The sequence below is a fragment of the Setaria viridis genome, chromosome 1 (assembly GCF_005286985.2).
Source record: "Setaria viridis chromosome 1, Setaria_viridis_v4.0, whole genome shotgun sequence".
In the NCBI taxonomy this organism is placed as follows: domain Eukaryota; kingdom Viridiplantae; phylum Streptophyta; class Magnoliopsida; order Poales; family Poaceae; genus Setaria; species Setaria viridis.
This window is the reverse complement of record NC_048263.2, coordinates 34,519,108-34,547,077: the sequence shown is the minus strand read 5'-3', so window position 1 is coordinate 34,547,077 and position 27,970 is coordinate 34,519,108. Positions and strand designations below refer to the sequence as shown.

The 27,970-nt window shown below is 47.1% G+C and overlaps 3 protein-coding genes across 4 annotated transcripts; 2 read left to right on the top strand and 1 right to left on the bottom strand.

Annotated features, from left to right (window-relative positions):
* The first annotated feature begins 4,219 nt into the window (after positions 1–4,219).
* LOC117841855 (probable LRR receptor-like serine/threonine-protein kinase At3g47570) lies at positions 4,220–7,178 on the top strand. 2 transcript variants are annotated; one of them, XM_072294627.1, is made up of 3 exons: positions 4,220–4,730; positions 5,203–6,174; positions 6,458–7,178. In XM_072294627.1, the coding sequence occupies exons 2-3, from the start codon at positions 5,577–5,579 to the stop codon at positions 6,832–6,834; spliced, it is 975 nt and encodes a 324-aa protein (XP_072150728.1). In that variant the 5' UTR covers positions 4,220–4,730; positions 5,203–5,576; the 3' UTR covers positions 6,835–7,178. The 2 variants fall into 2 exon arrangements, with proteins under 2 accessions (XP_072150728.1, XP_072150726.1); XM_072294625.1 differs by having other exon boundaries at positions 4,220–5,083.
* Positions 7,179–19,442: 12,264 nt separating this feature from the next.
* Positions 19,443–21,731, top strand: LOC117833702 (E3 ubiquitin-protein ligase Os04g0590900). Its single transcript, XM_034713300.2, has one exon. It carries the CDS (start codon positions 20,024–20,026, stop codon positions 21,200–21,202), a length of 1,179 nt encoding a protein of 392 aa, XP_034569191.1. The 5' UTR covers positions 19,443–20,023; the 3' UTR covers positions 21,203–21,731.
* Positions 21,732–23,310: 1,579 nt separating this feature from the next.
* On the bottom strand, positions 23,311–27,102 carry LOC117833713 (transcription factor bHLH96). The gene is made up of 3 exons (XM_034713309.2): positions 26,137–27,102; positions 25,140–25,655; positions 23,311–23,818 (listed from the first exon to the last, which is right to left on the bottom strand). The coding sequence occupies exons 1-3, from the start codon at positions 26,518–26,520 to the stop codon at positions 23,693–23,695; spliced, it is 1,026 nt and encodes a 341-aa protein (XP_034569200.1). The 5' UTR covers positions 26,521–27,102; the 3' UTR covers positions 23,311–23,692.
* Positions 27,103–27,970: the final 868 nt, after the last annotated feature.

Below are 27,970 nucleotides of genomic sequence, written 5' to 3'. Positions count from 1 at the left end.
ATAAAATGATGATCTTTAGAATTATATTATTTTTACATGTTTTCTTGCAATAGCAATTTGTCTTTTTCATAGCAATTAAATTATAAAACCTGAGCTTGTGAGATTTGTACAGTAGCCATGTCTTGATAACATCTATCATCCATAAAAGTTTAGCTCCAAATGAGATGTTTGCTACATCACCTATATTAATATATATATATGTTTACTATATAATTGGATAATGAAAGTTTGCTAGTAGATGCATATACTTAAGTCATGTGATGCTTTTATTTATTTTTAAGAGGTACATATGATGCTAAATTATGATAAGCAGTGGTTATGTTTTGAATATATAACTCATATGTTCTCTTATGTTAATATAACAACTAATGATTATGTTGCTTATATAAGTTCTTCACCTTTGCTTTAATTCTTGCTTAAGGTGTTTACGGTGTTCCATGTTACCTAAAACTAATGCTAATTAACTATGTTCATAGTATTTATGAGCTATGTGTTTAAATTATGCATATGTTACCTTGTTAAAGAACTAAATGAAGAGCCTTGTTGCATATGTGCTGAAATGGCTGCTAGAGTAGTTTCTGTTGTGGCAATGTTTTTGAGATAATAATGATGTTTTCTATAAATATGGTGAATACAAAAGCTGTAGGTAACTTCATAATATAGCTTGTGTTAAATTTTTGTGACCATAAGCCTGATGGTTTAGGAGCTATAGATTTTACAAGTTCATCATCAGGTTTTGGGTGCTCTATGTATATGTCTGAATAATTGTGTTGTTTGACTTAGCTAAGCTTTGAATCATATCTTGGAGATAATATAAGAAGTGTAGTGATTTTTATTAGCCTTCCACTTGTTAAATATCACCCCTTTTGATGGTCTAAATCTCTAGTTATGAGCTTGTGAATTGGAATGACAGAATCTGTCCTAATCTGGACAGAGATGTCTTCTTTGTGACATGGTTAACTTTGGTTTTAGCTTGTGGTGTTTACAACACAATTGTGCATGGTTTGCTAAAATTTCAAAAAAAAAAGTCTAGAACCACCTTGTTGTGAAAGCTATAACTCCAGATATGGCTGTCTAAAGTTTAATGTCAGCATCTGTTCAAGTTTGGACAGATTTGCTTCTTTGTGTTGTATAGTATTGTTAACTATTGAATCATCTTGAGATGAAAATAATAAAGTTATAGATAACTTAACAAGGTTTCTACCAAGTTAAGAATCATGGTTGTTTGATGGTTAGAACTCCAATTATGCATCTCTGAAGTTCATGACGATTTTGTGTCCTTGTTTGTACAGATCTGCTCATTGGTGTATTTTCACCTTGTTATTTGTTAAATCAGTTTTGGTGTGAATAACAAAGTTTTAGATAATTTTCTTAACTTTATATAAAGTCTAGGGTCACCCTTGTTGGATGCTTATATCTCTAATTATAGCTTAAAAAAGTGACTACTGTGCTGCTGTCCAGATTTTGTGTATGTGCTTAAGTTATTAGCTTTAACTTGATGTTGCCTTGTGTGTTGGCTAGTTAGCTCATATCACTATTAGAGTTAACTTGATCAACCTGAGGATCTTATAAATGTGTTATAATGTTGGTCAAGCACTTAAACTAATAAATGGTCATGTATGCATGTTGCTACAAAATAACCTTGCTGCATAGTTTGCTAGAACCTTAGTGATGGTGGTGTGTGACTTGCTTGTGTATGAGTGGTTTAAAAATAAATATAATATACTTTGATCACCTTCAACTTGCTGGTTGTGTGATGTGCTTATGTATTCCATGTTGATAAGCACCATCACCCTAGTTCTTTTATGATGCTAAGCTTAATTAGCTCTTGACTGTTAATTACTTGCAATAGCTTGACTTGAGTTAACTAGTGTGCCATGCTTGTTAGGCTTGCTATCTCTATGGAGACTTGAGTGATAGTTAGTTAAATAACTTTCTCTCTAAGTACTTATGTCTTGTGGTGTAACCTTATGCTTGTCCTGAATGCTTTTGTGGGATGCATCTCATTTTTTCGTTCTTCGTAATCATGCTCTTGCATCTCATTTAGATACACTAGATAAACCATGTGAAGGACGTGATAATGGAACTGAACCCGAAGACGGTGTATGGTGGACCTATCCCGAAAATGGAAGGATTAAGCAAGTGCCGAGATGGGAGATGCTCGCCAAGCGAGTGTCGTCTAACCAACACTAACCTAGTGTGGATTCCAGGTAAGCCCCAGTGCATGCTTCCCTGCTTTTAAATTATGCAATATGTTGATGCTTATGATTGTGCATTTACGTTTATAGGAGTTGATTGAAACCTTAGATGCATGGACTTAGTACCCTTTTGATCTGAACACTAGCATGATAAGTCACGTAGATGCAATGCTTAATAGGACACGGTAAAAGTCGAGTGATTTCCTATCACGCGTGAGTTGTAGGAGTTGTTTGTTTACTTATGTTACAACCATAAGGATGACGGGAGGGGTAGGGCCTTATGAACTATTTTGGTGGTCGGTGGATTGCCCCGTCTTTCTAAATGAAAATGGACTAAGGTCGAAACATGTCGACGTTGTGATCAAGTATTTGAAAGTACTAATCTCATACCTAGTATGGGATGGGGAAGCCTAGTACCTGATTGAACTGGAGCGTGGCTTATATTCCTGCTGTCCTTGGAACGTCATTCCCATGGTGCATCATATGGGTGCAAGTGCGGTCACAGTACAGCAGAGATCGAGACTGTGGAGCATTGCATGCCAATGGAAGTTTGGACTTGACACGTGCCTGGGGATCGATGGGACGGCTGACAAGTGAAATGATCCTTCGTGGTGCGCGGATGTCGTGGGATTAGGTTCGCCATGCATGGTTAATAAATTTGAATCGCTTCGTCTGCTTCTCTCAGTTTGGGACTGCTTGATCGCTATTCCGCACTGAGTAATGATGGAACATGATGATGATGTTGATCTTGATGCTTGTATTTTAAATTGTTTGAAAACAATGCTTGCTTAGTATAAGTTTCTAATCTAGATTGGTTAATGAACTTAGAACTTGAGCTAAAATATTAAAAGTAAGGACCAACTTTAGACGCTTTTGGCAAAAACAAACGCATAGTCAAAAAGCCTTGCATATCTAGAAGTCGGTGAAGTAGTTACCACCTGACGGGTAAGCCTTATTGAGTATTAGTATACTCAGCCTTGCTTGCGGCTACCTTTTTCAGGTTTGCTGTTGTTTTGGATGCTAGTCTTACTTGGCCTACCCAGCTCCCCTCAGGTTGGACAGTCGAGTGGGATCCCTCCTCGGACAGCGAGGATAGGGATCATTGATGTCATGATCGGCTTCGTCATGATACCGTGTATCGATGTTTAGCTTCCGCATATTTTACTTCTTCGTTGTTTGAAACCTTGCAAATTCTGTTTGAATTTGGAAAACTCTAATGTAATAAAATGTTAAACTATGTTAATATGATGGGAATGTTGTAATCTCTGTACCCACTCACCTTCATGTGAGCAATGCTTCTCGATCCTGAATAAGTGGTTTATCGGATGAAAACCGACGAACGACCAAGTTAACTTGCTTAAAGTACACGATCGCGTGTCAGGCGACTTAAGCGCATTTTAATCAGGTTAATTTAGGGCGGTTTTGCCACATCTGGCATGCAAGCTTTACCATAAAATAGGGGGCATGTGTTTGAGGTCAATATTGGCAGATCTGGACAATCTGAACCAGTTTCCTCAACGGTCAGATCGGTTGGACCAAAGTCCTCAAAATGCAAATTGGAATTCACCCTTGTGTAGCTCTCGTTATGTAGATCAAAATACATATGTAGAACGTCCGATTTGGAGTTCGGATGAGAGAGTTATGATCTCGGGAAGTTTGCACTCAGAAAAACTGGTCAGACCAGTTTGACAGGGTGGTTAGACCGGTTTCTGATCAGACCAGTTTGACAGGGTGGTTAGACCGGTTTGGTCTGTGTAGTCCGAGTTAGGAGTTATATTTTGATACGAGATTTATCAGTTTTTCAACTTTTAACGAAGCAAGATCTCCTCATCCTATAAATATAAAGGGCCATGGCCGATTGACGGTATCCAATCGATCACAAGTCAATCTATCTTTTATCATTTTACCTTTTATCTTTTTACTTTCCAATCTCATGTGTTGTTTTTCTCCTGTATTCATGGTATGAGGAGGCGTCCTAGTTAGCTTGCCGAGCTTAAGGCAACATAAGGTGCACCTGCCCTGAAGGGGTCCGTCCCGAATGGACGTTGTTGGTTTCTTCACTCGGCTTATCGACAAAACCGGTCTAACCGGCGTGACCAACCTGTGCAAGAGAAGCAGCAAGGAGCCCCTCCGCACGTTCGCTGCACGTTCGAGTGCTTTTCGTGTGTTGGCCTAAAGATTTGCGTCGACAGCACCGATGACCAAAATATGCTCTTAAGACGGCAATCCTGCGATGGATCAGGGCGTTCTCGATTCGCTCCGGCGACGGCCTCCTCGTGGTCCCTTCCGCCCAATCGATTCGTTCATTCGGGCTGTCGTGCGGGTGTGATGACGTAGTTGGCGTCCTGCGGAGGCGGTTGCAAGCTTCGTCGATTGCGGCGGCGGCTTCCTCGCCGTGTCGCGTGCCTCCGCCGCTGAATTCAGTCCGGTGAAAGTCGCTGCGAATGGGGAAGAGGGGCGCGCAGCCGAGGATGAACGGCCTGCTCGCAGCTCTTGCCCGACACCGCGTCATGTCATCAAGAACCGATCGAGGTGAGAGGTCAAACCCTATCCCGTCCCGATAATTCAGTGCATTTTGTTTTGTACGGTGATGCGTTCGAGGGTGTAGGGTGAACGTGCCGCGGCTTCCACAGATTGATTGTCAGTTCGTCATGAAAGCCTGATCGTCAGAACTCGGCACTTTACTAACACCTGTATAAGCATTTTGCAAACGATGCTGATAGATTGAATTTCATAATTTGGTGGCTTGATCAGTAAGCCAATAAAAGGTTGCCTGCTCCCCATACATAGATGTAGGAAAGCCATGCACAAATGTGTGTTTTGCCGCTTTACCTTCAGATCAAATCCAATCGTAGTGCTATTTTGCACTAGTTACCACCAACTAGGTAATTACTACTATACCTTTGCTTCCACATACTGCCATAGTGTCATGTTGTTTTTTGCTGGAATTATACATGCTATTCTGAAAACCACACACTCTAACCCAGTTGTCGCTGACTTGAAGGGTCAATTCAACTTTGACTAGGCAATCTAACGGGCCTCTTAGTGCTTGATCTTTCATACAATAATTTATCTGGAACTATCCATGAAGTCCTTGGGAGCTTGAGAGGTTTTCTTCCCTGAATCATTGGGGTATTTCTCAATTCGACCACGATCTTAATCACTGGGAATGATGGCCTGTGTGGTGGTATATCTCAACTAAAATTGCCACCTTGCTCCAACCACACCTCCGAGAAGCCACATCAGAAACTTGCCATGATAGTCTCCTTTTGCAGTGCATTTGCTTTTGTCACATTTGTGTGCGCTCTGTCTTTGTTTTACCATAAGAGCTGAAAAACGAAAGCAAACCTGCAAAGGTCAGTCATCGATGAGCAACATATGAGGGTTTCCTGTGCTGAATTGGCCAGTGCAACAAATGATTTCTCGTCCAACGACCTCATCAGAGAAGGGGGCTTTGGTACAGTCCACAAAGGAACAATGAGAGGCAATCGTCAGCATGTAGTTGTCGCTGTTAAGGTTCTCAACCTCATGCAACGCGGCGCAAGGCAAAGTTTTATTGCAGAATGCGAGACTTTAAGATGTGTTCGACATCGAAACCTTGTGAAGATCTTAAAGGTCTGCTCCAGTATTGATTTTCAGGGCTGTGACTTCAAGGCTCTTGTATATGAGTTTCTACCAAATGGGAATTTGGACCAACGGCTGCACAAACAAAGCATGGAAGATGGCGAACAAAAGGCATTAGATCTCATTGCAAGGCTAAGTATTGCAATCGATGTGGCAGCCTCACTGGATTATCTACACGAATATAAGCCAACACCAATTATTCACTGTGATCTTAAGTCAAGCAATGTTCTCCTGGACAATGATATGGTTGCTCATGTTGGAGATTTTGGGCTTGCGAGGTTTCTGCATCGAGACACTGAGAAATCAAGTGGGTGGGCATCAATGAGAGGATCAATTGGCTATGCAGCTCCAGGTGTGCTTCTATTTTCTAACTTTATCCTCTTCTAATATACTTCATCTTCAATCAGAATTTAAGACTTCAATGGTGTGTAACTCACTCTGATATGCACTGCTGAAGGAAACTCAATTTTCAAGATTTTTTTTTTTTGGTTGGGGGTGGGGGGGTGTAACTCTGTAAACATACATGAAATTAGATTAACTACAGCATAGTGCTTTGGAAGAAAAGATTATAGGTAATCATTGCATCAGGCTTTCAGCATATCTAAACTAGAGGTCCTGATTTAAGAGAAACTCAGTTTTGTTGGTTTCAGATTATGGGCTGGGCAACGAAGTCACCACCCATGGCGATGTGTATAGCTATGGAATTTTGTTGCTGGAGATGTTCACAGGAAAAGGCCAACTGATAGTGAGTTTGGAGAAGCCAGACAGACTGAGTACTATTGCGGACAAAAGGCTACTAACAGAAACAAAAGATGGCGAAGCAACAGGCAGCTTGAACTCCAGCAGCAGTAGAGATATGAGAATTGCTAGCGTCACTTGCATTCTTGATGTTGGGATTTGCTGTTCAGAGGAGATGCCAACAGATCGTCTGCCAATTGGAGAAGCTCTGAAAAATTTGCAAACAATTAAGGACAAGTTTCTCAAGCACCTCTGCACTGAAGGAGCATCATAAGGCCGCTGAAGTTGCTTCGGGTAAAAAAAATACAAAAGCTGCCGAAGCGTTCCCAAAATTTTGAAGTGCATGTTGTCTTCATAAAGCAACACAACTGGTCTTGTGCCAAGCAAGTTCAAACTTCATAGCAGTATTCAGGGCTTCAGGCGCTGGTACTGGTTGCAAGCTTGCAACATCATCAGCAGGCTGGATTGTCCGTACTAGTTGACTAGTTGTGGTTGAGGTGTGTGTACTTCTGGTTTCTTCTTAGATTTTTGAGATTTGTGATGTCACAGCAAGAAAAGCAAAGCAAAACGTAGCGATCCCTGCATTATCTACCCATCTTATCTTCCCTCTTCCATGCACCAGACCTGCACCCCAACCTGAATGTGTTGAGTTCCTGGAGCCCGAATACTGACGCAATCACGCAATGCTGTAATACCAGTGAACAAAATGTGCTCATAAGATGGCAATGCTGAAATGGATTCATGGATCGCGGCGTTCTCGATTCGCAAAGAAACTGTCGCCGATCGAAACGATCCAAAGCATGGAAAGGAGACTAGCTGTAAGCACAGCAGGAGCCTCTCTGCTTTGATCAGTAACCTGCTCCTGCTCCTGCTCTGCATACCGGCATAGTGCGGCCTCAGCTCCTCCTCCATCCAGCCCGGCGTGGCGGCGTTCTACTTCCGCAGGGCCCTGTCCCTGAGATTCTCACCCGTGCCCTCACCCGCGCCTTCATCGCGCGCAGCTTCGACACGGCGCGCGCCGGCGGTGTCAACTGTCAAGCTCCTAGGGAACGTTCTCGCAATCGTTCCGTCAGTCACAACTCACCAGTTCACCACCGAGGGGACAAGCTCAAGATCTGGGGCCTCGGCAATGGCGTCGCTTGTCATGTTGGCACGCAGCGGCGCCCTATTTGGAGTTCGCGGGCGTCGAGCTCCATGGCCGCCGCCGCCGAGCCGATCCCTCCTCCTTGATCATCTGCTCCCTTCACTTTCCAGTCTAGTCGGTCCGGGGATGGATTCGGGCCTTCGGAGAGTTCGGTCGGAGCACGGCCGTGGCGGCGGCGAGCCGGCGATACAGGCTTTTAGCAGAAAGACTTCCTTAATCGGATCGCGACCCGATAATTTCCAAAAAGAAATCCCTTTGTATTTACATCGAACCCCCTAATTATTTGCATTTACACCCCTAAATTGGATCGCGACTAATAATAGCGATCCGATTATTTTCATTTAGACCCCTAAATTGGATCGCGATTAATACTCGCGATCCGATTATTTTCATTTACCCCCCTCAACGGGATTATGATTTTCCAAAATAACCCCTCCGTATCTGCGCGCTTTCTCCCTCGTGGCTTCCCGTCCATCTCCGGCGAGGCGGCGACGGCCCCCTCGGGGTCCCTTCCGCCCGATCGATTTGTTGATTCGGAGCGGCCGTGCGGGTGTGAAGATGTCGACGGCCGCCTGCGTAGGCGGTTGCAAAAATTGTCGCTCGCGGTGGCTCCCTCGCAATGTCGCGTGCCTCCTGCCGGTCGCTGAATTCAGTCCAACGAAAGTTGCCGCAAGTGGGGAAGAGGGGTGCGCTGCCAAGGATTAGCGGCACGGGACAAACCGGTAGTGTCCGCTCCCATCTCCATCGCCTCTTGCCCGACACTGCGACATTTGCATCAAGCGCCAATCGAGGTGAGATGCCAAACCCTATCCCGACTATATAATTCAGTGTGCATTTTGTATTGTGCGGTGATGCATTCAAGGGCGTAGGCTGAAGTGAAGGTGCAGCGGCTTCCACAAATTGGGTGGCTGTGGGAGCGTGTCGGATTGATGAGGAAACGCCAAGAATCTGAGATTTACTGCCTTGAGCTGAACTTAGCAATAGCTTACAGCATCCATTGGTGGTGTTTGGCTATCCTTCAAGGTCATTGGACAAAGCCTTCGGTCATGGCAGTTAGCCTGATCGTCAGAACTGGGCATTTTGCAATTCCAGTCTGACTAACACATGGAACAGGCATTTAGACTGCTTGCCGGAAGTTCACAGCTGACAAAAAATTAATATCCGCGCTTTAGTCCGCCATCTGAGTACACTCCTACAATAGTGCCAAAGGATTGCCTCCACACCATCACTTAGCAAACTTGAATCCAAAAACTAGGAAGGATGGTGGAAAGCTAGACAAATGGTTGCCGCATATGCTTGGCTTTATAGGAAGCATACCTTTCATGTGGCTTGATTATGCTCGATACAGCTGAAGAATTGATTCTATCCAGCTTTTGTTCCCAGCTACTTTAAGCTTATGGTAGCCGAGGTGACAACTTCCTCTGCTTTGCTGAAACTATTTTTTGACGTGGCATGATAATGTTGGATAGCTGAAGGGCAGATTCTTCTGTTATCATCTCATCGACAATTACACCTTTATATGATTGTGGGAACGGCGACTTTTTCATGGTAATATCAAATATCAAAGAAAAAAAATTTGCTGCGCATTGAGAATTTTGTTTCTTGCAAGATGCAAACGATGCTGCCAGATTGAATTTCAGAACTCGGTGGCTTGATCAGTAAGCCCAAGAAAGGCTGCCAGCTCCCCAAATGTAGGAAAGCCAAGCTCAAGTGTGTGTTTTGCAGCTTTACCTTTAGATAAAATCCAATTGCAACGGCCATTTTGCACCAGTTACCACCAACTTGCTGTAATTATTGTACCTTTGCTTCTAACATACTGCCATAGTGCCATGTTGCTTTCTGCTGGAATTATACATGCTATTCTGAGAACCACAACGTCTAGCCCAGTTGTCACTGACTGACTTACCACTACTCGCGTCATCTGCATCATCCTGTTTTGCTCGAAACGATTAGAACAGTAGAATGGCTGCTGTTGCTGAATCGGTTTGGCATGTGCTGCTACGACATAGCTCCACATTCTCTCTTTCCTAGTGCCCAGCTTTATTTTATTGTGAAAAGTGGGGTGCAGCAAGTGGGATCTGCCCTTTTCCACCTCATTGCAACAAAGCCATGGAAAGATTGAACTTGGTAGCCCTCGTCCATGCTTTTCCAGCTAAGCGATGATTTAACTATTCCATACTCCCCATGGATCTGATCACTACTTTAGTACTTTTCATCCTTACGGTACTATGATGCTATCCATTTATCCCCTACCCTATACAAACTATCAAGATTGTTCCACGTTTATGTCTGCATGAAAATGTCGGACATTCTTGACATTTTATTCAAACTCGACTAGATTCTTGTGTTTTATAGGATATCTTGGAGTGTATTATGTTGATTTCATATGGGACAGATAACAGATAACAGATTCATCATAGCTTCTGTGTTTGATCTTTTTTGAATTCGTAAAATTCTAACTGTCAACCTTAATATTCTATTACATTAAGAATAAAGTCATGCATTTGTGATTTGGACTGAGACTATTTGAGATTACCTTTTTCTGCAAAACTTCTGAGTACTTAAAGCAGACAGCTTATGCGCTGATACTCTCTATCTGAAGTGTCTGTTTCTCATATTGGGACCAAATGGATTCATGTAAAATACATTTAATTTATGACAATTACAATGTCGTGATCTGTCAAGAAAAAAAAAGGGAAAAACTGCATTTCTGTAAAGTAGCGTGATGAATAAATCGGTCATTTGTTGCATGCATGTATTTACAACCATAATATTTTCCTTGTTGCAGCTCTAATGAGGAATCCAGGAGAAGAACAGCCGCTTTGGCAGACTTTAAAGAGCAAGTGGGTTAGATTTATCTGATGCAAACCTGAAATCTACAGAACAAAGATGCACCGATGGGGTTAGTTTACTTTGTTGATGTCAAGGATAGTTCACTTTGTTCTTAACCATGAAAGCACAAAATCGTGAATGATCCGATCCTTATTAATGGGACTCATACTTTTGGAAAAACAAGATGGGATGATGATCCTTTGCCTCATGTTCTTGTTGTCCCTGATATTTTCTCCAACCAATCTTCCATTAACTTATTTGATTACATGTCTCCACATGATATGACAAGGCAAAATAAATCCTCATGATATGACATTGGAAAAATAAAATAAAGGGAATAATGGTCATCTGTATAGGAACTCCTAATTTCATTCTGTCATTGTTGGACCACGAAATTACGGCTATAATCGATTCTATTTTAGTCTGAACTCTGAAATAAATGGAATTTTCAGCACTTGACTTAGGCGCACCTTTATTCGTTTTGAGAAATATAATCTATACTCAGAGCTATGCGTTCTCGATAAGATCTATATGTGAGGAAACAGAACAAAAGGGCAAAATGGTATGGATGGAATACGAGAAATAGATGATGGATTGAAAAAGATGTCCGCACACCGACACATGATGCATTTGATATCACCCAGCTGGATTCACATTTTTTTTTGGGGTTAGTTTTTCCCAGCAATTAGCCCATGTGTTTGTTATCGACTTTAGCATTCTGTTATAGTTCCATTCACTTCATTTTCTTTGGCATGCTGATAGAGTTCTCTTTTCCACTCTGTTTGCACCTTGTATGGCATTGTTCACCAGAATCTTAAATGCAATCAGTACTGATGCTTATTTGCGTTTTACAGAGTACATGAAAACATTGAGCATCATTTGATAGTCTTCTGCCGTTCACCCTTCCAAAATCAAAAGCACCCGAAATTAGGTGGTCTTAACCTTTCAAATGAATGGAGCCACACATCGTCCTTGATCCTTGATCCGCATGTCCCCAGTTTTTTCTGTCGTCATCTTCATTTCCTGTAGCTGGTCACACTGCTGCCCCCACTGAGTGACAATGATTCGTGTTCATGCCATCCAAAAGAAAATAAATACACTGCCTATTAAATCAGTTCGGCCTTGACGATCTGGTCCATTACATTAAATTACCTTTCCTTATGGGCTTGTTGCCTACTTCTATGTACTCATCAATTGTTTGTTGTCCTGACTGCTGAAGATAATTTGGCTCCTACCATCAGTTGCTTCATTCAGGCGTGACCATTAGATGCAACATGAGGATATGAACAGTCGAGTGTATGCTTGCGCCCAGACCTGAATAGACAAGGTTAAACTTGGACCTCAAATGAAGTTGGGTTAGGTGAGCAGGCTCTCATGTGGTTGCACCAATACAGAGCGATTAGCGACTTATCATGACAAAAGTAAGGAAAGGTGTCTGAATCAGGAGAAGTAAATCTGAAGAAAGTTGATCTGGCGGACTGGCCGCCGTTGTCTTAGTTTACTTGAAGCGACAAGGGAATCAGATTGATGTGAGAACGATTTCAAGATCCTCAGTCGCTATACCTGCGGATGCTTTGATAGAAATGGACGTTCTTTGGTCCTTTGGAGCTTTAGTTTTCATGTAAGTTTGTCCTGTGTAGACAGTAAAATATTTTTATGCCAATAGTTATGTTATGTGGTCTTTGTTTTCTTGAATTCTGTGGATGCCTGAATCGCGTCATGAGAAAATTCTTCATTTTCTAGTGATTTTGACTGCCAAAAGCTCAATCTCAAAACTAAGAACCAAAATACTTATGTGCAATTGATTAAGATGTTTGGTTGGTAGTAGAAGATTTTTTTAATTTTAACATTTTTTTTAAAATATTTTTTTAAAAACCTATTCCCAACTTAATTTGCACGGGGTGACCCTTTTGCCCGCGCCAACGCTCGTGGCGCGGCAGGAAGCCTCTGCCACGCCACATGCACTGGCGCGACAGAGGGATCCACCGTGGCATGGCGCGGGAGGCCGGGCCAGCGCGACACTGACACAGGGAGCTTGCCGCGCTAGCCCGCTTGGCGCGTCAAGATTGCCGCGCCAACCATACGGGCGCTTGGTTGCTTCCCTCATCCTTTTCCCTTCCTTTCTTCTTCCTTCGGTAACCCCGAGCCCGATCGACTTCCTCGCCGCCGGCCGCCGCCACCCCCCAATCCCCCCAATTCCGGCGATTTCCTTTCTTCTTCCTCCAGTAACCCCGAGCCCGATCAACTTCCTCGCCGCCGGGCGCCGCCACCCCCCAATTCCGGCGATTTCGGTTAGGGAAACTAGTTAGATTGTTCACCGCTTTGTTTGGAAGGTATCCCCACCTTTTTCCTTGTTTTACCGTTCCGTTTGGTAGATCGGAGAATGTTTAGGTGACCTAGGGTTAGGTTGTTGATTTGAAATTTTTTATGAAATGCAATGTTGTTATGTGTTAGATGATACTTAGTTCATATGCACTAGACTTTTTGCCCACGATATTGACGTGTAGAATTTGTTGCATGCTTCGATTTAGTTAGATATTCATGCAATTGTGTAGTGTACGTGGCATTGGTAGGTTTAATTTTGCAATATGTCCAATTGATGTCTATAGTTGGTATGGTAAAGTTGATGGATTACGTGTCTAAAGTTTATTTGTGTATTAGTTTTTGATCACTTGATGTGTAGGTGAGATGACGTCGTCCGGGTGTGAATACAAACGACGTATGTGGTACGTGCATTACGTGGGCGAGTCGAATGCGGATTCTCCCGTACCTCCTGCCCTTCCGATACCTCTTTGTAGATGTGGCGTGCAAGCTGAGGTGAAACAATCAAGGCACTCAAAGACAGCTGGAAGAGCCTTCTATGTGTGCAAGTGGATGTTTGATCCAATGCCTGCCGTGCCTTGTGATTTCGTTCAGTGGATAGATGGACCCGGCAAATATGATCCTAGGATCCGCCTATTCCCATACGATAGCACAAAGCTTAAACCATACCATCAGTTTAGGTGTTGGGTTCCTACTCTACCAAACCTAGCTTAGAATGACCGAGGAGGAGAAGCATGAGGCTGCTTGTAGGCGTGTGAGGGATCCTCCCATGTGCAAGTGTGGAGTTGTTGTTAAGCTTATGCGTCCTAACTTAGGGGTTCCACCTAAGTTCACTCAATTCTTTTGATGCTCGCTAACGACCCATGTAAGTTTAGTAGGAGAATGTTAGTATGATGTATAGCAAGCAGTGTTAGTTTTTTAAAATGCACCGTTTAATCTTGTCACCGATTTTATGCAGGATGGGTGGCCGCTATATGATTTCAATGAGTATAACTATGGGCCTAAGCCGATGTGGCCAACGGGTGAGCAAGTGCGGGAGTTCGAGTGTGGAAAGGCACCATGGCCATGTGTGTCCTGTCCTAGTCGTAGATGCAAGTGTGGTATATTGGCAACAAAAGGTGTGGTGCCTTCTAAGCTTGGATATGGTTCGTTCTGTGGCAATGCACATGGCGATTACTGGATGAGTAACTATTCATCTCTTTTTTTTTATGTTTATCCCATTACATGTGAAATGTGTATCCATTGTTTCAAATTTGTAACATTATGAATATCTTGTTATAGGAGGGAAGGACATGTGATTGGGAAGACTTTTCTGGTCGTCGTGATTTATTGTTAAAGTTGGATCGTATATCGAAACCATGGAAGTCAAGATAAACACAAGAACTGGTAGAAAAGATTAGGAAGGAGTATGGTGTGCCTAAACCTGACAGTGACTTGTTTTGGGGGAAAATATACCAAGACATGGTTCAGGAGACTGGAGTGAAGCCCGAAGGACTTTATGCGAAGGAAACTATTATTAAGTATTGGAGATAGAATATAACCAAGTATCCACGCCCTCTAACTGAAGATGAGAAGAGAGAAAATAGGAGGAAGTTGCAGGAGGAGAGGGAGTTGGAGAAACAAAGGTTGAGGGAGAAGAGAGATCGCTTAGGTTTTGTGGTTGATCTGATTGCAAAATACCCTAAGTGTTCAAGGGAAGAATATTTGCAGCAGGCTAGGGCAAGGAAAAGAAAGATTGAAATGGAAAAGTTACAAGAAAGAGCGGAAGAGGCGCAAATGGAGGCGATGAAGGTATTTGTTGCCAATTTACCTGTTGGTAAGGTTAATTTGGATAAGAAAGGGAAGGGAGTTGTTATTACGAGGGATGATGATGATGAGTTACTATGTGAGGTGACTCTGACTAGATGAACATTTTCATTCAGTTGGTTCATGTTTCTCTTTAGTTGTGAAAACTATGTTCATTTTTTAGAGAGCTATGTTTATTGTGGAAAACTATATTTATTGTGAGAAATATTTATGAGAAACATGTATTATGTATTATGTTATTTGCATTGAGTGTGCGTGCGTGATCGTGGTCAATGTTTGCATGTGAGTGTGCAGCTTTATCTCCTATATCATGGTCCCCATGCCCTGCTGCTACCGCGTCAAGCCCACTACCCAGCCCAGTGGCTCAACTACATGCTAGATCACATTAATGTAGCTAAGATCCAGGTGAACACACACGTAAAAAGGAATAGAGAACGAGAGGGTACGGTATGCAATCAACATCGATCGTACCATCTATTGATGGTAATACAAATCTAAGTATTTGCACTCTCTAATCCATGTGTGTAAGCCATTCTTCTGATCCAAGACCCGCAGCTAGCCCAACCTAGTGGCTCAACTGCATGCTAGATCATATTAATGTAGCCAGGATCTAGGTGAACACACACATAAAAAGGGATAGAGGACAAGAGGGTCGTAGCATGCAATAAAAAAGGGATAGAGGACAAGACGGCATAGTGCACCAACCTTTTAGTAGGTGAGAGCTCTACCGCACCACTCTGGCTGGTGCTGTAGTACAATATTGCTGTGCCAGGCTGGCTGGTGCGTTAGAGCCGAGCTGCCGCGCACAACGCACCAACCTTTTAGCACATCAGAGCTCTACCACGCTAACTAGCCTAGCGCGGCAGTACAATATTGTCGTGCCAGCTAGCCTGGCATGGCAAAGCTGAGCTGCCGCGCATAGCGCACCAACCTTTCAGCAGGTTAGAGCTCTGCCGCGCCACTTTGGCTGGCGTGGCAGTACAATGTTGCTGCGCTAGCCGCCTGGCACGGCAGAGCTAAGCTGCCGCGCATAGTGCACCAACCTTTCAGTAGGTCAGATATCTACCGCGCCACTCTGGCTGGCGCGGCAGTATTGAGCTCTTCGCCATCAGACTGGTTCTCGCGCTTCGACAACAATTTTCCGACTTATCCACATCAAAATCGTCAGTTCCATAATCTACTGAAAGCCTCCCTTGCGACTCGTCCATGTCGCCTCTCTAATGCTTCTTCTGCCTCCTACCTACTCTGTTTCTCTTCAAATTGGGGTTTGGGACATACTCTAGCCCTTCATATAACGGCCATTGTGACGGATCTAGGTAAGGTTCAAAGCTTGATTCCTAAATTCTAATGGTGTGCTCCTAGAGTACAAGGGTGACATGTATAAGGGGCTCTCATAGTTAATACCTCTTACATTACAAGTTGTAATAAAGTGTGAACATGGAAGGTGCAACAATTGAGTAACATTGCAGGTGCACAAAACTTCATTGAGATACACTCTATAGTGTCGGCCTCCATGGCTCTCACCCTAACGTTAGTAGTACCGGAACCTCTTATAGAATATACCATTCTTTCTGGCATGTACGGTTCTGGTAATTGGTTAACGGACCTAAGCTCAGCCTCTTATATATGTTCATCTGCAACCTTCCCAGTCCGATGACCTTCATTCAACAATTCACATGCCTTTTACTATCTATCCACAAAGTAGGCGCTGCATTTTTCGAAGGAGTATTCAATAATTCCGGATACGGGCCTACTTCAGATGCCTTTGAAAATAACGTTTAGGGATTCCGAGTAGTTCCTGGTCATAATACCCCAATGCATCCCTCCCTCATAGAAAGCCTGCGCCCATTTGTCCTTATCCTCCATTTCACCCTTCAACCATTTTTTTCATCATCGTTCAAGTCCTTCACTAGATATTCTAACATCTCATAACACCTGTCTCCGTATCTACCATGCATAAAGTCTTCAATTTTCCAATCACATTCTTGTTCCTTTGTCGACGCCACATGTTGGCGGCAAAGTGCCTCATGCACCACCTATGCACGAGCGGTGGAAACCCGTCCATGTGGTCGTTCGCACAATTTAGGAGCCCATGGTGCCTATCGAGATCATACATACTTGCCGTGACGATCCAAGTACGTGTCGCTGAACGAGTTTCATGAATCATGACCAACTGTCATTGTTCTCACTCTCGGTAAAGGCAAAAGCTAGAGGCACAAGCTGCTATTTTGGATCTACTGCAACTGCCATCAGTAGTGTACCCTTATATTTCCTTATCAAGAATGTACCGTCCACAAGTATCACAGGACGACAATGTTGAAATGACACACTACATTGATGGAAACACCAAAATACCCTGTGGAGCACGTGCTTCAAAACACCATTGTCAGACTGCATCATGCCGCATGAGTCAGTGAACCATTTAACCCTAGGATTGTAGTAGGCCATAGCTATGAGTACCCTATGAACCATGCCATAGGACTCCTTCAAGTCTCCCATAGCAGGACAATGCATGTTGCTTCGTCCACCATACCTTTGAATACTTGACACGGTATCCACTAAAAGCGAATATGGACTCCACGAGGGATGACACCAATGTCTCGTTGTCTTTATGGATAATGCCTAGGATACGCCGCCCAAGGTACTTTGTTGTGCACTGGGCATGCACTCACTTCGGCAGTGAAGAATGACAAGTATGCGGTTGCACAATATTTGAAATCCTCCATTGTCCGATGCTTGTAATTAGCCGAGACCATACACGCCAAAGGCATCCTTGCTTACACATGACATCGTACCTTATGTTCTTGTCAGAGTGAACTATGCTGAAAGGCCTATGTAACCTCACTGCGTAGTCAGCTAAGAAAAACTTGAGCTTCTCGAGACTTTTAAACTTCATTCCCTTCTTAATTACTGCACTCTCACTAAAGGGTATCCCTTCGAAATTCACCATACTAGATTCACATATGGCTTTGTGGACCATACTTATGTCCTTATCATTGGGAACGGATGGCAGTTCAACATCACATTCTTTCAACAACTGCAACTCGTTATGGGTGTAAGAAAAACATTCTTTCATACGAACAATGGCTTCTACATCATGCACGGTTGTAGTGTTGACCTGCGGTCCATCCTCCTTAGATTGTGACTTCTCGTTCTCATTTTCAGGCCCATCACTCTAAGATTGTGACTCCTCCTCTTCCTCGACATATTCTACCCTATCATCCTCGAATTCACCATCTTCGGAACCCATAAATATGTCATCATCATCTATATTTGCTTCATCCCGCTCAAAAGTATCATTGGGAAAATCATCATTCACAATGGCCAAGCCAAAATCAGATTGTGTTTCACCTAAACCGTGCTGCAAAATTTCTGACTCTTGGGTAGTATTACGATTCACTACCGGCACTTCATCTCTCAAGGCAACATTTGGACTACGCATACGAAAAATTTCAACTAGCACCTCCAAACATGCAACATTGGATTGCTGAACTATGTCCTTATATTGCTTCCAGTTTGAATCGGATGCCAAGTTCATAAGAACATAATGAGCTCTACCTTTCCCACAATCAAAACGGCCTCTAAATGTAATCTCATCCATTCTACATCCATATTTTCTCATTGCACGGTCAACTAAATCTTTAAAAGTTGGAGGAGCATCAATCAATTCCACTACCTCATTCATATTCCCAAATTCCCCATTCTTTTTCACAATACCACCATCAAACATACGAACCAAACAATCCATCTACAAAATACAATCACTTTACCATAAAAACTATAGCAAGTTTATTACGAAATAAACATATTGGACATATTAATTGGACATATTGCAAAATAAAACCTACCAATGCCATGTTCACTACACAATTGCATGAATATCTAACTAAATTGAAGCATGCAACAAGTTCTACACGTCAATATCGCGGGTACATGTCAAATCTAGTGCGTATGAATTAAGCATCATCTAACACATAACAATATTGCATTTCATCAAAATTTTAAATCAACAACCTAACCCTAGTTCACCTAAACATCCTTCGATCTACCAAATGGAATAATAAAATAAGGGAAAAGGTTGGGGGATACCTTCCAAACGAAGTGGTGGTCGATTCCCACTACTTTGCCCAATCAAAATCACCGAATTTGGGGGGATTCAGGGGTGGCGGCGGCTAGCGGCGTGTGCTTGGGGTCGGGCTCAGGTGTTTCTGGAGGAGGAAGGAAGGAAGGAGGGAGCCAACGCGTGGTTCATACGCGGGCGTTGCCGCGCAGGCGAGTTGGCGTGGCAAGCCTGACGCGCCAGGTGGGCTGGCTTGCCCACGTCAATGCCACGCTAGCCACCCTCCCGCGCCGCGCCATGCTGGCACCCTTTGCTGCGCCACGAGCACTGGCGCATGCAAAAGGGTCATCCCGTGCAAATTTAGTTGGGGACGGATTTTTTAAAAAAATATTTTAAAAAAAGGTTAAAAATAAAAAAAATCTTGGTAGTACAACCTTAGTCATCGGGCTCCAAATTAGTTACACCATTTTGACTACCTGCCAAGTGCCAACTTGAAGTGTGCCATGGTTAGTTTCAGTCACCTCTGCCAAGTGACAAAATATTGAAGGACTCTGTTTGCTCAATGTGAGTGAGTTAGGCATCACGCATCAGGCACCTACTGCATTGGTACATGCGTACAGCTGCATCAGGGGAAGTAAGCATCCCAAATCACTCACTTCTACTTCTATCACCTTATCATCCTAACGCCCTCGTTCTCTTGTCTGCCAAAGGAGACAAAATAGGTAAAGGGGAGGCGTGAACGACAGCAGCAGATCAAGAAGATCAAGGAAAAGAAAATGAAAGCAGAGCGGCAGCGTAGGCCCCAGCCTCCAACCACCACCATCCATCTCCTCCTCCCCTCCCCCTGTCAGCCTCTCCCACTCGCAAAATACTTTGCTTTCCAAGCAAGAACATTCCAGTTTGGTTTGCTTTGGCTCTCACTCCTCTCACTGATCTGTACTCTGTAGCAGCAGTTCCTCGGAGTCTCAAGGCATGCCTCACACTGGCAGCATCTCGTGATCTGTCTCCCTTCTCCTCTCACATTTCCCAACACCTGGAGTGCCGAGGTAGGAGTACAAGCACAGGCACCTACCTCTCTAGCAGGTTGCTTCCACAATCTGGCCACAATTATTTGGATTTTGGACCAGAAACTCATGGAGATCCTCTGCTCTAGCCTTCTGCTAGAGCTTGGCAGCCTCAGGCGGATTGTCTGAGATAGGAGTAGCTCAGATTCACCCAGCGTTGGGGCTCAGCTTCTCTATCCTTTCCTCCCCCTTTAGCCCAGCGGTGTTGGTTGTTGCTACTGTGCTTCTGTCTTCCATGGCGGCAGTGGCGTCGTCTTCTCCTCCGGCGGCAATTGTTGGGCCGCAGCCGACGTGGGTGCCCTATGAGCCAACCAGGGACTGCTCCCAGGGCCTCTGCAGCATGTACTGCCCGCAGTGGTGCTACTTCATCTTCCCACCCCCGCCGCCGGCCTTCGACCTCGGCGGCGGCAGCGACGACTCCTCCGGCCCCACCTTCTCGCCCCTCGTCATCGCCATCATCGGCGTGCTCGCCAGCGCCTTCCTCCTCGTCAGCTACTACACCATCATCTCCAAGTACTGCGGCACCTTCACTTCCCTGTGGAACAGGCTGTTCGGCTCCGGCAGGGGCCGTGGCCACGGCGGCGACGGCGGTGGCGGCGGCTCGCGGAGCCAGGAGCCGTGGAGCTCCGTGCCGCCGGACGGGCTGGACGAGACGCTGATCAACAAGATCACGGTGTGCAAGTACAAGCGCGGCGACGGGTTCGTGGACAGCACCGACTGCTCCGTCTGCCTCGGCGAGTTCCGCGACGGCGAGAGCCTCCGGCTGCTCCCCAAGTGCAGCCACGCTTTCCACCTGCCGTGCATCGACACGTGGCTCAAGTCGCACTCCAACTGCCCGCTCTGCCGCTGCAACATCACGTTCGTCACCGTCGGGGTGGTGTCGCCGGAGCCGGAGCCGGAGCGCCGCGGCACGCGGGAGGAGCACCGGAGAGACAACACCGAGCTGGTCCTGACCATAGACGACTACTCGGAGCAGGCGCGCGACGAGCCCCAGAATCAGAATGCGGCCAGCGGCAACGGTGGCGGCGGCGGTGGAGGCAGCCAGGAGGCGCCGAAAGATTGCCCGGGGAGATCGGAGGAGGCCAGCGGCATTGTCGAGATCAGGGAGGACGGCGCGCCGCCGGTGAGGGCGTCGTCGTCACTGTCGGACACGCACCGCGAAGGCCGCATGTCCATCGCCGACGTGCTGCAGGCCAGCCTGGAGGACGAGCTGATGATGGCCCGAGAGAGCGGCCTTCTGGCAGGCTCCTCGGGATCGTCAAGACGGTGCCACGGGGAGCACAGCAACAAGGACGGCGGCGGCGGCCGCAGCGGCCGCGCATTGCCGGATGCAGCGAAGAGATTGCCGTCGGTGGGGAGGTCATGCTTCAGCAGCAGGAGTGGCAGGGGAAAGGATTCAGTTCTTCCAATGTGAGGCCATGGATTCTCGGTGGTTCTTCTTCTGACTAGGATACATGACATCGATACTTTTTTTGTGTGCGTGTGCTTTCGGTGAAGATCAAGGTGCCAACACCAAGAGTCCGCAGATTTCATCCTGTTTCGATCGGTTCTTGTGAATTGTGGTGGCACAGACTGCCGAAACCCTTCGTCTGCAATGCTTGGTGCATGGTGACTGGTGAGATCTCCTCTCCTGCACCTGCTTGGTGTCTCTACTGGATAATTGTATAGGGCTTGAAAAACTTCCCTTTTCCACCCCAATTTCTTCCATCTTGCTACTTCTCTCATAACATTGGATTCTACACCAGATAATTCTCCCTGCATTAGTGAGTTTTAAGTCTTAGGCCAAAGGGTTTCTCCAGGTGAGAAGTGAGTGATTTTCAGCACTGGCGATTACCTTTCTAGTAGTTGTCAATTTAGAGCAATCATTTGCTGATGTGCGTGTTGAACTTGGAAAAGGAAGCGTGACTCACTCTCCTGTCCTGAATTATTGTATGATTTGGTTACTCTGCGGAGGTGTTTGGTCTCGTTAGGTGACCAGTGCCTCGCTGCTCATAACGCTGCACTGACACCCTTCATTCAAGTTTCTGTTACTTATTAGCACAACAATTTGGGTGGCCATCCTGTGGTTAGGCCATTAACATGCATTTTTCGATGTCAATTTGTAGTTGGGGGGTAGGTTGATGCAGACCCGGGATCAACAACTGCTTAGTACATATTAGTATGAAACTTGCACTCAATCCAGTAAGCTAGGAACCACAAAAGAAAAAAGAAGTTCCAAGTCCTCTTCAGCTGGAAAATTAACTTGCAGATGTTCCTGGTAACAAATATTTTGTTCTAGCTAGTGTCCTTGGTTGACATGTATCATTTTGTTTAGCTCACTGTCAGCAGTCAGGACTCAGGACTGATGCTTGCGAAGTTGGGTCAGAGCTGGAGTGTACTGATGTGGAACTCACGCAACGTTTTGGCCTCTGCTTTTTGTCTAAGACGTCGGTGCAGTGCATGTGGATCCTCGCCATGGAAAAGCGGTAGGTGCGCGCGAGCGCGAGCTTGCATAACAAATCATGGCCTGCTTAGTGCGACTTTCCCCTGCATCATGCACTTTATTATTGCGAGTTTTGGAGCCTTGTAGAATGACAAAACGGGGGGCTACCCGGCTTTGGGCCAGAATGTTTTTGAGTGCTCTCGATGAACGCTGATTCTGCTCAGGGAAGTGATTAGAAAAGCGAAGAGCGTGGTCATCTGTGCTACGGTTACTGGTCACACGACGTCAGGAATTGGAACACGCGCGACATGAGTGACTCCGAAGCATTGAGATGATTGGCCGGCCGGTGGGGAAATAGGCCAGGGGTCAGGGCTGCACATGGCGTCTGGGGAAGGAGACAGAAAAGAGGTCGTGCGTTCGTGCTCGATCTCACCAGAGGTGTCCATACAGCGGCGGTAGTATTTTATTTTCTGGGGATGTTGAAGTTGAGATGAGCCGAAGTTTGGGTCGGATTTGATGTCCGGACGAGAGCTTGCGTAGGCGTTCCTGGCCCTGATAGGGAGAGGAGCTGTTTTATTCCTTATTACTTCTGCCTTCTTCAAGAATTCCGAGTCTTGATAGTAAAATTGCTAGAAAATAAAGGATTTCGTTATATACTTGCATAACAAATGACTGTTTTTGAATAAGATAACAAATGACTTTTTGTTGACTCTTGAGGACCTGCCTGTCAGTTTAGTGATGTTGCAGTGGGCTGTAATTGTTGTTAGCTGCGAGCAGAAATTTGCGGGCGGGCGGGTGGTCTTGAGGAAAAGGCCTTTCCGCGTGATAGGTCCAGGTCCAGCACACAGTTTTAGCCCAGTGGCCTGGTTTGGGCGGCGGGCCGATATTCCTGCGACTTTCCTTACCTCTCTCTTCTATGCGCTTACTAGGCCGATGGAGAGATAAATGGGCCACCATTTGGGCCACAAAGTAACAATAATGAGCCCACTTGAGGCCTGTTGAAGCCACCAGAAAGCCACAAATTCGTGCAGCCCATGATTCGTCCCTGGGACTTCAAACTGAATGTGCCAAGAGAGGAACAGGCGGCTCTGGAACATATATGTGGCAGGAGAAGAAGCTAACCATCACACATAGAATGCGAGACGAAACATTGCGACGACATGCCAACAACACGCTTGGACATCTAGAAAAACAATAAAAAAAACAGTGAGAGAAAAAGGAACAAACTACACAGTTACGACGAGACGTCCCACACGAACCCTGCAAAACGGCAGTTCCACAGCAAAAACGGGGGGAGACGCACGGCAAGCACAGGAGACGCGCCTTGGCACCGCTCGCTCACAAGCCCCGCGCCTCGGCCGAAAAGGACCCGGCCGTGTGCGTGATTGGGGCCACGGCATCCTGCAGCAATGGTTCTCTCCTCGACCGACCTCGATCGCCGGGGACGTCGTCGAACTCGAACGGCTCGCGGCCGGGAGGCCTTTATCGCGGGCCCGCGGCGGCGAGCATCTGCTGCTTCTCGGTGGCCTCGGCGTCGATGATGCAGAGCACGTGGTGCACGGCGGCGGCGATGTCGTCCACCGTCGCCAGGCCGCAGCCTTCCTCGATCTGCACACCAAAGCCACACGCCACGATTAGACCACCTGCCTATGCATGAACGAGGTGAAGGACGACACGCATGTGAATGCCTAGATGACTGATGCATCAGGATCAACCGAAGGGGAATCTGCTGCCGGTACTTGCTGCCACCACCCACCACCGCTGCCCGTGGTCGTAAACTACGGCACAGTGCCGTACGGCCGTGGCCAAAATAAACACAAGCGGAGAGGTGAGGAGATGAGAGGACGGCAGCAACATGTACGCTGTCTCCCTGCCGCATAGGCATAGCCTTTTTCCGCCCATTTCTCGATGCCAATCTTGATCTCCTCCGCTCAATTCAGCGAAAAGATTCTCCCCCTGGACCCTGCCGCCAGTATTTTCCTTTTTCTTTTCTTCCTGTGTAAACATCCATCTCCATGAACAGTCACACGCTACGCATCTCAGCTCGCAGCTCGCCACAGTGTCTACTCCGACTACTACTCCTAGGCTCTCCTACTACTGTTAGCTCGGCACAGTGCAGCGCACACTCCATGAACATGGAGACCGACGCGACAACTCCATTGACAAAGGCAGGAGTGGAGCTGCCCTGCATGCGATGCCGATGCGAGCTCAGCTCGCCATGGCAGGTTGGCAGGCAGGGGCCCCGGTGCCTCGCTGAACTCCCCGGTCAAAAGCAAAGCACTACACACCAACACCGCCTCTGTAGCATGCAGTCGTACCGGCGGGGAGCAAGAAAAGACCCAGGTGTCCAGTGTTCGTGTCAGCTCCATCGGATTCTCTCATACAAGATTTTAGATTTTGGCGGGGGAAATCAAAAGCATATATGATTCGCCTCCAACAATAATGCGCTGGTTCGAACTCGGTGCACGAAAGGACCTCTCGTGTGCCGGACTGCAGCAGCGATGTGATCACTGATGATCCCCCTGCTGACCCCTGGATGTTTGGTCTACCCATCCTACGGCAGGAGAATATCTGACGCTCTTTTGTTCAGACCTAAGATTGATGCCGTGCTGTGCCGAATCAACGGACACAGCTCGCTCATTCAGAGCGTTGCTAATGGATTTTCTATTGGGTTTTGGTTCGTGCAGAGTGAGCTCATGATTCCTAAATGATGCGCCGAGACACACGCAAACTTTCCTGCGCTGGAATCACTCGATTCGTGAGCCTAATGTGCAAGATCCCTCTAGTTTTCGAGCGCATTGCATTGGGCTGTGTTCGCTGCGAATCTCTGTCCTACCATCGAAACGCGGGACTAAAAGTGGAAACTTTAAACTGAGAGAAGAAACTGATCGAAAGCAGCTACGAATGCGCGCGCGCCGCGTGGTAGTACCTTGACGCTGATGGTGTAGAGGACCAGGGCGTCCAGCGTGGTGACGCTGAGGTGGAGCACGGCGAGCCGGAGCGCCTGCAGGCCCGTGACCAGGCCGAGCAGCTGCCCGGGCCGCCGCGGCGTCATCACGCGGAGGCTGGCGTGCGTTTCCACCAGCGTCACCTCGATGTCGGCCACCCCCGGCCGCCCGGCGTCCTCCGCCGCCGCCGCGGGGCCGCGCGGCGAGTGGCACCACACGTACTGCGGGTACGTGAAGAACTGCGCGAACGGCGGCGGCGGCGCGTGGTCCGCCGCGTCCTCGGTCACGCTGCTGCTGCAGTTGCTCGGCGTCGGCGGCGTCGTCGCGGACTCCGTCTTGGTGCTGCTACCGGAGTGGTGCATCGGCGTCGCGTCCGGCATGGCGGCCTTGTGCTGATGAACCAGCAGCGTTCGCTTCTGCGCCTCGAGGCACTGCAGCTGCTGCTCGAGCTCCTTCACGTACTCGATTGCCCCTCCGACAATGGAAGCTTGGTCGCCCTGCCAAAGATTTCGAGCCAGAAAATAATAGAGCATTAATTTTGTCAGAATTTGGACGGAGTGCTAGCCAGTAGCCATGGAGCATTGAATTAAACTCTCTGCAAGAACGAGGGAGGAGTTAATGATAGAGGGGGACACATTAATGCATGGTTTGTGGGTGCCGGACCAAGACTGAACAAAGAAATCGAACAGTAGAGGAAAGCTAGCGAATGGCAGGTGGTAATGTATATAGTGGCGTTTGACCTAGAAAAAGGGAATGCCTTGCACGAACTGCTCGCGCGATGCTTGAACAGCAATGGCGGCGGGTCTCTTTCGGGAAAAGGACATGCTTCCACCATGGTTGCTCCGCCATCGCTTTCTTCCTTTGGCGAACACGAGAAGAGCAAGTAGAGGACAGGGAGGGAAAGGAACATGGTTGACGCGAAGCGATGTCCGTTTGCTAGAGAGTGGGAACGAAGGAAGAGAGGCGCGTGCGGCGTACCCTCTGGACGTAGGGCTCCGGCATGAGGGAGCGGAGCACGGCGAGGTACTCGTTCATCTGGCGGCGGCGGTTGCGCTCCACGGCGATGTGCGTCATCCGCTGGGTCTCGGTCTCCTCCCGGGACTTGCAGCTCCGCGCCCGCCGCCGCCGCTTCCTGACCCTGGTCGGCGCCGACGACGTCGCCGCCTGCGCCTCATCACCCAGCGGCGCCACCTCCCCGGCCGCCTGCTGCTGCGCAAGCGGCGGGACGACGGCAATGCCGGCGCCGTCGTAGAGCGCCGCCGCCGCGGCGCCGTCGAAGAGGAAGCTGGCGGCGTTGAAGGTGTCGTAGATGAGCGCCGCGTCGCCGGGCGGCGCGCACAGCGCGTCCACTAGCGCCGACATGGCGGGCTGTGGCCGACGGCACTAGCTAGCTAACTTGCCCGCTCGCTTCTCGCTCTCGCTCCGCGCGTGCGTGGCTGCTTCTCGGTGTCGGTATCGTTTACTTGCGGGCTGCGGGTACCAGCACCACGCCGCACGCCGTCCCCCTTCTCTCTACTACTTATGGCTCCTCCCCTCGGCAGCTTTGCTTCTGCCAACTGATGCGTATCTGAGAGGTTCTGAGGTCGCTGCGTTGGTGGCATGCGTATGTTTCTTTCTCCCTAGTGGAGTAGTGGTGGGCTGGGCATACGGGGAAAAGATAAGGTTTCGCCGAGTAGCCGAGGAACAGGGGATGCAGGCAGGAGCAGGACTGGAGCCAGTAGCCGTGGCGTCGGCTGCGGCACAGTGGCGCTCGCTCCCAGTAGAGTAGCCAAGCCGCCAAATGGCCAAAAGCTGCCTTCTTTTTATGTACGCCGAGTTGGGTGAGTGGTCAGGACTCAGCAGAGCTCAGCTCAGAACCGAGGCGAGGAGGGGATGCAAGAAAAGTCAGAGAAGAGAGATGTGGAGTATCAGACAGAGTATGGCGCAACAATCTCAGCTGAGATCAATGGCGACTACGACAATTAGCACCTGAGCTAATGAGATGCCACCACGTACGAAAGCTTGATTTCCCAAATGCTTTCAAGAGCCAGACCACCAGACAATGCCCGTGAAGAGGATCGATCTATCACACACACGGGATGGAGTTGGAGACAGTGGTAAGTACCAAGGCCACATGCATTCACAGTTGCAAGGAGTTGGTAAGTACCAAGGCCACATGCATTCACAGTTGCAAGGAGTGGCAACGGGGACAAGCAGGTCACATGAGTAACGTGGGCTAGCACTACTTCTGTGCTACGCGAGGAGGTTGCATGTTGCAGACTTGCAGTAGCAATGGCCGTAAGCCCTAGAGAGCCGTCAATCATCGACCCCCAGCCCAACCGACCCATGAATTCAGGGCTCAGCCTGAACTTGTGGTACACCGGTACACGCCCTGCTTGTCGTTGTCGACATCGATGCAGGAATCAGGATTCACACCGTACCCGAGCCCTGATTTTACCATAGTGCCTACGGAGGCGTTTGCTTGCCCCTGTCCAAGCTACGGGGACACAGGGCGCAGTAGGCTGCAGGGAACCGGTGCAGCGAGCTGGTCTTTCAAGGAGTTGATTATTCGCCCTGAGCTGAATCCCACCACTACTCTCCAAGGAGTCTCGCTTCTGCGTTGTGTCGAGCTAGCTTTTCGGTGTCGACAGAGGGTGTGATCTTTAGCTCGATCGCTTTTTTATCGTCGTGCTAGATTATTTTAATCATGTCAGTTTTTATTTTTTGCTTTCGCGTCAAGCTCTTTGTAATATTTATATATTTGAACCTGGTTTGTAAACTATGTACTCTGTGTGTAATCGGATTTATGTAAAACTCTGTCGTTCTTTTACTT

What these genes read in the sequence shown, in the direction of transcription:
- LOC117833702 (XM_034713300.2), top strand. Translation starts at nt 20,024, where the DNA reads ATGGCGGCAGTGGCGTCGTCTTCTCCTCCGGCGGCAATTGTTGGGCCG.
- LOC117833713 (XM_034713309.2), bottom strand. Translation starts at nt 26,520, where the DNA reads ATGTCGGCGCTAGTGGACGCGCTGTGCGCGCCGCCCGGCGACGCGGCG. An exon ending in CGGAGCCCTACGTCCAGAGG is followed by an intron (nt 25,656 to 26,136) that starts GTACGCCGCACG and finishes AATCTTTGGCAG; the next exon opens with GGCGACCAAGCTTCCATTGT. An exon ending in TCTACACCATCAGCGTCAAG is followed by an intron (nt 23,819 to 25,139) that starts GTACTACCACGC and finishes TTTGGTGTGCAG; the next exon opens with ATCGAGGAAGGCTGCGGCCT.
- LOC117841855 (XM_072294627.1), top strand. Translation starts at nt 5,577, where the DNA reads ATGAGGGTTTCCTGTGCTGAATTGGCCAGTGCAACAAATGATTTCTCG. An exon ending in AATTGGCTATGCAGCTCCAG is followed by an intron (nt 6,175 to 6,457) that starts GTGTGCTTCTAT and finishes AGAGAAACTCAG; the next exon opens with TTTTGTTGGTTTCAGATTAT.